Source organism: Phytophthora cinnamomi, assembly GCF_018691715.1.
Source record: "Phytophthora cinnamomi strain GKB4 chromosome Unknown Contig116, whole genome shotgun sequence".
NCBI lineage: Eukaryota > Oomycota > Peronosporomycetes > Peronosporales > Peronosporaceae > Phytophthora > Phytophthora cinnamomi.
Window position 1 is genome coordinate 380,204 of NW_027151049.1, and position 10,614 is coordinate 390,817.

The 10,614-nt window shown below is 58.3% G+C and overlaps 4 protein-coding genes across 4 annotated transcripts; 1 reads left to right on the plus strand and 3 right to left on the minus strand.

Moving 5' to 3' along the window:
• Positions 1 to 311: 311 nt before the first annotated feature.
• IUM83_16515 (FYVE finger-containing protein) lies at positions 312 to 1,865 on the minus strand (the record flags this gene model as incomplete). Its single annotated transcript, XM_067941402.1, has 1 exon — positions 312 to 1,865. One exon carries the CDS (start codon positions 1,863 to 1,865, stop codon positions 312 to 314), a length of 1,554 nt encoding a protein of 517 aa, XP_067781587.1.
• Positions 1,866 to 4,439: 2,574 nt separating this feature from the next.
• Positions 4,440 to 5,864, plus strand: IUM83_16516 (Phytanoyl-CoA dioxygenase; the record flags this gene model as incomplete). Its single annotated transcript, XM_067941403.1, has 3 exons — positions 4,440 to 4,451; positions 4,932 to 5,163; positions 5,257 to 5,864. The coding sequence occupies 3 exons, from the start codon at positions 4,440 to 4,442 to the stop codon at positions 5,862 to 5,864; spliced, it is 852 nt and encodes a 283-aa protein (XP_067781586.1).
• Positions 5,865 to 5,912: 48 nt separating this feature from the next.
• IUM83_16517 (Sterol 3-beta-glucosyltransferase) lies at positions 5,913 to 6,296 on the minus strand (the record flags this gene model as incomplete). The annotated part of the gene is made up of 1 exon (XM_067941404.1): positions 5,913 to 6,296. The coding sequence occupies one exon, from the start codon at positions 6,294 to 6,296 to the stop codon at positions 5,913 to 5,915; it is 384 nt and encodes a 127-aa protein (XP_067781585.1).
• Positions 6,297 to 8,227: 1,931 nt separating this feature from the next.
• Positions 8,228 to 9,998, minus strand: IUM83_16518 (Sterol 3-beta-glucosyltransferase; the record flags this gene model as incomplete). The annotated part of the gene is made up of 2 exons (XM_067941405.1): positions 8,228 to 8,320; positions 8,439 to 9,998. The coding sequence occupies 2 exons, from the start codon at positions 9,996 to 9,998 to the stop codon at positions 8,228 to 8,230; spliced, it is 1,653 nt and encodes a 550-aa protein (XP_067781574.1).
• Between the last annotated feature and the right edge of the window lie 616 nt (positions 9,999 to 10,614).

Consider the following 10,614-nt stretch of genomic DNA (forward strand, 5'->3'; position numbering starts at 1 on the left):
TAGCCAGCGAAGCGCGGTAAGCAAGGTATCCATGGACGATGAATGCAGTGTCGGACTAGGCAGAAACTTACAGTTACACAGCAGGTGGTGGGTTTACACCGGAGAGCCTGTACTTGCGTGAGTCAGGATGGACCCAACAGCTTGTCCGCGATGTTATCGAGGAACACGCGTGGGGGCGATGAATTGCCAACGATTCTCAAGACGTAAACGAACTTTAATTAAAACGTAGCCGGCATGAACAACGTGAAGGATTACAGGAAAGCTTGCAAGCATCAAATGAATGGATTGATAAATGACGAATCCTTATCTACTTAAGACGAGGTGTCCGTCTGAGCGGGGTCGGACGTCCGGGCAGCCTGCTTGCCCTTGATCTGCACTACCTTCGAGGCCGTCTCAGCCAGCTTCTTCATCGCCGAGTATTGAGACTGCGTCACCTCGCGCGTGCTGCTGTCAAAGCAGCACACCGATCCAAGCACCTGGTCGTTCTGGTCCTTCAGAGGGAACCCGACGTAGAACTTGATGTTCATCGCACTCACCGCCGGCAGGTTCTGGAACCGAATGTCGGCTTCGGGGTTGGGTACCAGCAGCGGCGTGTCGTTCATGACAGTGTGCTGGCAGAAGGACTGGTCGCGAGGCATGTGCAGCTGACGTAGGGGCTCTGCGTTCGATGCCAGCACGTGCTGCTCGTCCTCATTGATCAACGTCACGCAACCCGTGGCGCACTTCATTTCGCGCGCCAGAAGCTCACAGATCAGGTCCAGCTCCTCCGTGTCCTCGATCTTCGAGAAGCCGCCCTTGTCAATCGCATTGATACGCTCTTGCTCGTCCTTCGGCATTGGGTGCTTGCTCAGTGATTCTGTGTCAGCAGCTATGTTGAGCGGATAGTTACGGCCATTAGCGTTCGCAACCAGGCACTGCTCAAGCGGCACAGTCTCGACGCGCAGCATTCCTTTGTCCAGCGCGTCGGTGTACTTCTTGGCATCATCGTCCGTAAGGCGGATGGATGAGGTCACCGAGGAGCATTCAGAGCGGATCTCGGCATCCTCCTTCTCCTGATTCATCAAGTGCCGGATGACGGACATGACAGACTTGCGCTTGCTTCCCGACGAGTTCTGCAGCGCATCGTGCAGGAAGTTGGTCAGGGCCTTTCCAGGAGGCTCCTGCACGGGGAGGCCAGCCAAGCTCGAGTCGGGAACAATCTCGAGACGTCCGCGGTTAACTTGGTTGACGTTCGAGTAGTCTCCGTTGGTCACGAACTCGACGCAGCGAGTGCAGGCACGAACCGAGGACACACGGCCGTCGCGGGTCTCCATCGAGTGGATGCTCCAGCACTGGTGGCAGATCATGTATCCGCAAATGTGACAGCGCTTCTTGCGGGTGAGGAAGCGCAGAGACTTCGCACAACATGTGCAGCGCGAGTTCTTCGCCTCGAAAGCAGAGCAGTCCGCGAGAGGCTGCGTGCCAAAGCGACGGCGGCGAACAACTTCGGGCAGCTGGCTAGCACCGACGGCGAGGCGCATCAAACGCTTTTGACGCTTCTTGGAGCGGGCGAGCTGGTTTCCGCGGCTTCCATCACCGCCGAAGCTGTAGCTCATGTTCAACTCCGTCTGAGTTTGGTCAAACTGGGGCTCGTCAGTGAGAGACGCCTGGGCGAAGAAAACAACGCGCACCGAGTTGCTGGACGGGATCTTCTCGATGAGGTAGCCCGCCGACAGGTCCGGCAACTCGTCAATGCGGTCGGCCTTCATCTTGCCAGCTAGCAGCTCCTTCTCGGGCACCGAGGTCAGGGTCACCGTGAAGGCGTCCGAGCTGCTCTTCTTCTCAAAGTACTCGAGGAAGCACCACTGCTCGTGGTTCTTGAACATGCGCGAGCGCTCGAACGCGCTGGTCTTGACCGTCAGCTTGGACTCGATGTCCGACTTGCAGGCCGAGACCGAGGACGCGTCCAATGACGGATCCGCCACGTGCACCACGGCACCGTGGATGTAGTCCTTGTAGAGACTGCGCATGACCATGTCGTGGTCGTTGTCGGAGGTGGTGCTGAGGATGAAGGCCAGCTCGTTGAGACTCGCCTTCATCTCGCCCGTCGTCATCACCTCCTGGGCTGACTCGAGTCCGTCTCCATGCGAGAACGCCGTGAACCCGTTTGCTACAGCCTTCACCTTCCAGTTGCTCAGCGAGGCTTGGCGGTTCGTGAGGCGGCGGAAGTCCACCTTGTCGGCCGCGTCGCGTGCGAGCTGCAGCAGGTCCGAGTTGCCCAGACGAACGCGCGACTGGTTTGACAGCGGGTCCTGGTCTGACTCAGACTCGACGACCGATTCGTCCTTGGCGGTGGTCCGACGGTCCCATGGGTCAGGCCATGAGCGCTCCGAGGTGAGGCGCTTGAGGCCGCTCTTGAATCCGGTCACGGTTGGGCGTGCCTTATCGGTGAATCCTCCGACCATGGTGAATCGGAAAGTGAGCCCATCGATCGATGAAAAGGCCCCAGAACAACGTGGCTCGGACCCAGCTTTGACGACGGAATGTGAGACTCTGCCCCGCTGGCAGCCGGGACAAGAAACCATTTGGGATCGGGAGTCCTGCCGGGGTTTGGCCTCAAGGACGATATGACGTGTTGACGGCCGGCCTGCCTTTGACAGCGGCCGGGTGTGTAACCTGCACGTAAAGCGCGTTGTCCAAGCGCGTGGCGTATCTCCTGGGTTTTGAGCAGGAATTCTTGGACCGCGGACTTTGATGCGAAGTCTCTGCACCCCAACGCACTAAGGCATGAGGCAGGGCGACGCCATTGACATCAGCCAGCGAAGAGCCATTCAAAGGCGGCTGGCGGTGTTACATGTGCATGTCGGTGGCTCTACTCGGGGGATCTTATCCCTCTGGGGGCGTAACGCTAAGTAAACCACAGTCGTCACGCCCCATTCGCGGGTAGATCCCCTATCGGATAGCGACCACGCCAATCTAGAAGTTGAAAGAACGGTGGCGAACTGCGGCGCCCAGACGCAACAAGCGCATATGGGCTGCCGGTCAGAATGCAGTTGAAGCTTACATCTTGTGGGGCGGACCATGCCGCATAGAAGACGCTGGCGACCATCGTGCTGTTCTTGTAGATTGCGGGCATTTGCAAGCGTAAAAGAGCTTTAGGAGTGAGAAACTTTGACTGGTGGATGCTCAAGCTGAAGCACGCGGATTTGACCACGATGCGCATGTCCGATCGACGGGGCGGGCACCTTCCCTGCTTTCCTTGCCCAAAACCTGTCTTGCGATCCACTAAGGTTACCCCTCGGTTCTAGGCCAGCGTTGGGGGGATCCAGCTAGCGATATGGCTGGAGACTAGACCACATGGTGAAGATAACGCTTTCCGTAGCAGCAAATGTGCATTGTATCCCCTGCCTCAAACATAAGTAGAGGATCTCTGAAACATTGAAAAAAAAATTGTATCCCCTGCTTCTGTACACTTCGTTACCGTAAGCATGCAAGGATGATTACTCAATGGCCCCGAAAACGGGAAGCCTTACCACACTAGACAGCTACAGTAGCCTAGCGATACCGATCGCCACGGATCCTAGAGCTAGGATCCGTGGCGATCGGCATTGGCGTTAGTGCAACTGCAAGCGTTCTTCGGACAGTCGAAGTGCATGCACTTAAAAGTAAGTAAGCGAGAACGATGCTGTGAGCAGCACTGCAACTTCGTGCGCATCAAGTTCGGGCTGCACATCCGAAGTTTAGGCTCAACAACGACACTACAGAGGCTTGACGCCGCAACCTTTGGTCTGGCTCACCGTCACAGCCCGTCCGTACTGAGCGGCTTCCCACTTTGCACATGCATCGGCTGCGGCAAGCAGGATTGGCTGCTGTTGCCCCAAGCTTTTTCTACGGCGTGCCGCCAACGTTGGACACCGATGCATAGGAAGAGCACGAAGTCAAGAGGGAAGTCAACAGCTCCCAGGATCGAGGCCGCTGCGGGTTGCGTCTGAAATCAACATCTCGGTGATGGAGCCCGTCCACACCGAAAGACCACCGCCATTACAGCCTACACGCGAACAAGTCGGCGTGGAGACCGCTACGGCATCCACCCCTACTAGTTCTGAGCGGACCTGCTCCTGACAGCACTAGATGTGCGGTGGCTAAAATTCTGAGCGAAAGAGGTTTGCGTGCGCAGCGCCACAATCTCATAGATGTACACTTTCTCAGCTTGACTGACAAGATGTCGTTGGGCCATCAAGGGCTGTATGGGCATCCAATGCGGGCCCACGGATAGAGGCAACCGAATATTGTCGCCTCATACTCTGCTGCTGCACTATCCGCATCACTTTGGTGGCACATGGTTCCTACTACCAGTAGGCTCCTTACGTCTTGTGCGGTAAGATTCGAGACTACGAACTTAATGCGCCTTACAACCCACATGGTAAAGTCCGAGACACCGCGCGCCCCATACAGCGCACATGCTCGCTTCTGTACGACTGATCTATCCTATTTCGTTGGCACGAAAAGAAGGCTTCTCGCATGGAGGCAACTCATCATCGTTTCCTCGTCTATCCATACCTAAACATGCGGGGACACGAATATAATAACATTGCCACCGTGCTCACCAAAGCACTAAATATTCGAGTCTCATCCACTGTTCCTGCATTTTCCTTGGAGAGAGCTGGAAGCTCCGTCAAAGTTTTGCTCACGCGAACTGCACCCAGGAGTATCCAGGAGTAATGACGAATTTGAGTGGGGAGACACGATCGCTCTAACCAGCGCGCAAGGGGACCAGCCGCAATAAGAAGAAGTGCAAGGTGGCCGATGCCGGAGCGTAAATGGAGCACACACAGACCACAACCGTTCTGCCATTAAGCCCTGTGATTGGTCCGCGACGTTGAAGCAAAATATTCCTGCGTTTCTAACCGGTTAGAAACGAAGCGTCCAAATGAGCTGCTGGACGGCGGCAGGCACGTCGACCCCACGACAAGAAGCAGCGCGCCGCCATCGCCCCCGAGGTTCCCTCTCCTTCACTAGACGACGAATCCATCGCCTCCTTCATCCGCGATGGGTTCGTGTTGCTGCCCGGCGCGTTCTCGCGATCCACCGCCGAGAAGTGTCGACAATTGATCTGGTCACGGTTGGGTCAGGACGGGGTCACGACGGACGCGAGCACGTGGGTCGAGCGCGTCGGCATTCCAGGTCAACCGATGCCGTGACTCTGCCTTATCTCTAGTCAGTCTACGCAACACACAACTAAACGCACGGTGGCTGTGACTCTCTTGAACGGGGTAGAACTCTTCACGGAGGAGGACGACCCCGCGTGGGCCCAAGTGGTGACCCCGCGACTGCAGCGGGCGATGGACCAGCTCTGCGGCGCCGGTCGGTGGGAGGACTTCGGGCTCGGGTGGTGGATGATCACGTTCCCGGAGCAGGCGGAGCCGCCCTGGGGTGCGGCGGGCAAGTGGCACGTGGACGGCGCGGCGTACCAGCACCACGTGGACAGCTCGGAGTCGGGGCTGCTGCTGATCTTCCTCTTCTCGGACATCGGACCGGGCGAGGGCGGCACGGCGCTGTCCGTGGGCTCGCACAAGTGGGTCGCGCGGCTGCTGGAGAGGAACGAGCCGCGCGGGATGAAGGGCGGCGCCGTGAGCTACCAGGCCAGGCAGTTCCGACGTCGGGAGGTGGTGGAAGTGAACGGCAAGGCGGGCGACGTGATGCTGGTGCACCCGTTCCTACTGCACGCGCGCAGCAAGAACTTAGGACGAAAGGGAGTTGAGTCGGTGCGCATCATGTGCAACCCGAACGTGCGACTGCATGACAAGATGAACTTGGACAGAGCTGACGGGAACTACAGCCCCGTGGAGCAAGCCATCGTGGATGCGTTGCAAGAACCAGCGTGAACGCGGGTAACGAGATTCGGATTTTACAACCTAATGATCATTATCCGACTAATTTGCAAACAATCGTGTTATCTTGCCGCGCTTGCGCAGACCCTGCGGCTTTACAAGTCGCTCGTACGCAGCGTTGGTCGACTTGCGCACGGCCCCTTCCTCCTCTTTCGACGCCCAGAACACCTCCGCATCAACCACCCGAGCAACAACAGCTCCGGATGAGGACTTGGACGAATGCTCGCTCGAACGCCGTTCATCCTGGGCGTGCAGCACCTCAACAGCCATACCGACGGCGTCCAGACCACGCGGGGGCTTCGCGTCTCGAGGAATCTCACCTGGATTACCACGGATCGAGAACACCGGCGGACAAAAGCCGTCGTATTCCAACGGCTTGTACGGCACGAACCCTTTGCTTTCGTCGCGGACCGGCTGCACCGCCAAATACGCTTCCAGTGACAGCTTCACGACGTGGTGCGAGTCGAAGACACGGGCGAGCTTCGTCGGGTCGACGTCGCACACCATGGCTTGCAACGGTAGGTTGGAGTAGAATGACCCCACCGCGACGTTGAGCGATCGGTTCGGGTCAAACGTGCGCGCCAGCGCCTGGGCCTTCTCTCGGATAGCTGGCTGGAGCAGTTGCTGGAAGCTCCCCACCAGCGACTCGACCGTGCATGTGACCGGATCGATCGGCGCGACCCCCACACCAACTCGTTGGCACAGACGCGCGGCGAAAAGCTGAGAAGGGTGCGATCCACAAACAGCGACGGGTTTACCAGCCGTGAGTCCTTCGGCCAGGATGTCGGGCTCACCCCAATGCACTGTGGCGGCTACGATTGGAAAAAGCTGCGTGTACGGCACTTCGGTGTCAATAACCAGGGCGGAGCTGGAGCGATGCGGTGCGAGGGCTGCAGCGTCACGCAGCTCTTGCGCTTGTACGATGACTCGCACGTTCAAACGCTGAGCGGCCTGGTCGATTTTACGCACCAGCTCCTCAGCGTCACTGACAGCCAAGTTCTGTGCAGACACACCGAAGTACATCACCGGCGGACCGGACTTTGCGAACTCGTTCAGCGCCGGGGGTATGCCTGGGTGGACGTGCTCGTCCTTCAACGTCACGTGCCCGGCGACGGTGATCTCTTCAGTCCAGTCCAGAGGCTTCGGAAGCAATGCAGGGTTGTACAGGTACACATGGGGGATTTCCCACTGGACCAACGCGTCCGGGCGATCTAAGCGGCTCGTGAGCCCGATAAATGATCGGAACTGGGTCAGGACGTCCGATACAATACCGTGATTCAGCGCTGCATCGACGACGCCATGCGAAAGCAAGTTGCTGTATCGAGGAGTCATTGCCGCTGCTGCGTTCGATCCAGCCAACGAACTCAGCACGTGCGGGAACTCGAACGTCGGCGACAGCGGGTCGAGGCTAACGCACTGCAGAGGGATACCGAGGCGCTGCGCCACGTGTACGTGGCCGAGCAGCATCGGGTGCCACAGCAGTGCGTCGGCACGGAAGTGCTCACCGGGTTTGTTGGGACCATTGCCATGCGGATCTGAGCCGTACGCAGCAGGCCACAACGAGTAGATGAGTTCTCGGAAGGTTTGGAGAGCCTCCAGACTTGAACAACCAGAGTCGTCGTCGTCGGTGGTGGCCTGGGCGTCGTGTAGCAACTGTGCGAAGGCTTGGATAGTATCAGGTGCACCAGCCAGTGGGTAGAAGTCGAGCCCAAGAGCGACGATCTTCGAGCGGAAGCACTCGTTGGCGGCCAGTCGAACACGGTTGCCGTGCTGTGCGAGTTCCAATCCGATCGCGGCGAACTGCTTGATGCCGTTGTCCCACGTGCCGAGGGCAGCCAAGCACACATTCATGGTTGGAATAGGAGGTTTGGCGCTCACGTTCGTCCGCAGTGTTTGCACTGTCTTACCGTATTGAAATGCTGCGAGCTCGCGCCACTGCGCGATGACATCTTTGTCTATGAAGTCAGCCTTCTCGTGCGGAATATCTACGGCCATATCGACTGGTCCTGATTGTCTCAAGCGTACCTCTTGAAGCGCTAAGTCGGGTTGCTTCAAGCAGTGCTTAGGTACAGTATCACTGCAGTTGAAGGTGAGGCCTGTGTTGAACTGGTATTGGGTTTCTGTACAGGAAGACTTGGGGGTGTTATCTGGGAACAAGGGATTGTCCGTGGCTGATAGAGTACGTCGACCATCGCGGAGGTCTAAGGCAGCTTTGTATCTCGATCGATACCTTCCAGCCGTGCTTTCGATGCTGTGAAGCATTTTCTTGCGATTCTTTTGGCTGGTAAAAATCACGGTGTCAACACCGTTGACTTCCATCGTTGGGCAGTGGCTGTTAGCCAAGCCTTTCTGCAAGCCTATTGCGGCCATGAAGCGCCGATCCAACATGCTCGAATGTTTTTGTTCTCCTTCCTCACGGTGCGCGTTGATATGCCCAGTGACGACACGGTCTGTGAAGTGCACAAGTCCAAGGGTTGGCCGAACAAGGAATCCGCCCACGCCTTTCAAGGTCCCCAAGGCTCCACCCGCTACTCCGTTTTTCGTGAATCCTTTAACAGGTTCTCGTACCAGACCAGTGTAGGCACCGGCGAACTCGTGAAAAAATGCTCCAGTACCAGCGGAAGCTCCACCCAAGGTCGAGTCTGGCCCACGCGCCGAGTAGTCCACGCAGTGGTAATTAACCATCTTCTTGCTGGCGCTCTCAGGTCGCTCGCCCACGATGAGCGCGCAGCGGTCACACAACTTCAGACGATCACGAACACTCCAGCGCGTGGCGATCCGCTCATGGTCCAGGTCGCAGAACATCTCCTGCGTCGGCAGGTGCCGGTAGAAGCTGCGTACTGCTTCACCGGCACCGTCTTCACGGCTCATGATATCACGAAGCTCTAGTGCTCGAGCTCGCAGTGTTGGGTCCATGAGCCCCACGAACGCCTCACGCAGCTTCTCGGTTGTCAGCTGTGCGATCGGACAGGGCTCAACACCCACGCCGGCCTTGACGACCGCATGGCCCCAGAACGGCTGATCACCGAAGAACGGCACGATGAAGGTGGGTTTGCCAGCAAGCAGACCTGCCGCGGTGGTGCCGGCACCGCCGTGGTGAACCACGGCACACACTCGCGGCATGAGCCAGTCGTGCGGACAGTTCCCAATGAAGAAGACGTTGTCGGGGATGTCGAGGTCGCCGGCCATGTCGCTCCAACTGGACTGGATGAGCACGCGCACACCCGCCTGCTGCGCTGCATGGATGATCATCTTGGTGGTGGCCATGGGGTCGGCGAGCACCATGGATCCGAAGCCGACGAAGATGGGTCCGCCGTCTCGGCCTAGGAACGCTTCGAGCTCTGGCGACGCCGCGTAGGAACTGCTCGGCCCACCGCTCAGAGTCACGGTTCCGATGACGTCGTAGAGGTGTCCCCAGTCGGCCGGCTTGGGCACGAGCTCGGGACTCCACATGAAGGCGTGCGGGATGTGGAGGTCCAGCAACAGGTCTCGGCCGCCGTCGCCGTTGCGGATCTTGCGCAGCTTGAGCACTTTGGTGCGGAACTCGTTGATGAGGCCCTCGGTGCCCTGCCACATGAGCAGATCGACCATCTTGTACGACAGGTAGTTGGTCTTCTTGAGCTCGTCCGTGTATGGCATGTTGGCGAGTGGGTGCGGGAAGGCCCTGGTGGGCACCCAGGGCTGTGGAAACATGATATGCAGCGGCACGCCAAGGCGCTCGGCGACGTGGATGTGGCCGTAGGAGACGGGGTTGGCGATGATGGCTTGGGCCTTGAACGGTTTGCCGGGCACGCCCGGGCCGCCTCCGTCGGGGTCGGCGGCCGAGACGGCCGGCCACGTGGAGTGGACGATCTCGTTGATCATCTCCTTGTTGCGCGGCACGTCCTTGGTGAGGGTCTCGATCTTGGTGGGGATGAGGTGTCCTCCCGTCTTGACCATGTAGGCGGCCAGCTCCTTGGGGTCGCCGCCGAGAGGGTAGAACTCGACGCCGTGGCCCACGACGAAGTCTCTGTACACGGCGTGAGTGGCGAGCCGTACGCGGTGTCCGTCACGTTGGAGTCGCTGAGCGATGGCGAGGAACGGCTGCACGTCTCCTCTGGTGCCTACGATGATGATGCAGATGCGCATGACTGGCGGTGCTGGTAGCGTTGGCGACAGCGGCCGGGCGGTGGTTTGGTTGTCTCGCTGTGTCTGCATTCGTGTGGTGGTCAGGTGATCGGATGTCGATGGCGTCCTCCGCTTCGAACTCGAGTTGGATGCGGCCGTCAGGCCCGCATGCGACTACTGCTGACGGGCGTTGGGATACATCAAACTCGGTACTATTGGTTTTCCGCATCGTTGCGGGCCGGATGCTCGGGCCGGGTAGAAATTGTATTTGATCTAATCGAAGCTAGAGGAGTCCATTTCTTACAGCTGGTAGTCATACACGCTTGCGAGACGCTGATCACTTTGCCACTTGGCAACGTCTGGTGACTAACCACCCAGTCCTCGAACAGCCGAACCGGCTTGTAGCTGACCGATGATCTGGCCGAGGAGGTAGTTCGTGACTCACGAATCGTAAGCACTTCGCGGCTCTGCTGCAACGTCTCATCGTCCAGGAACTCCCCTCATCGGATTCCGAGTCGGACGGAACCCACAAGTATGGTACTTCGCGTTTTTGCTGACTAGGTCTATTTTAATACCGATTAAAAAATCACAGGTTTTACAGCATATTGAAATATACTAGTACTACGCTACGTTCCGA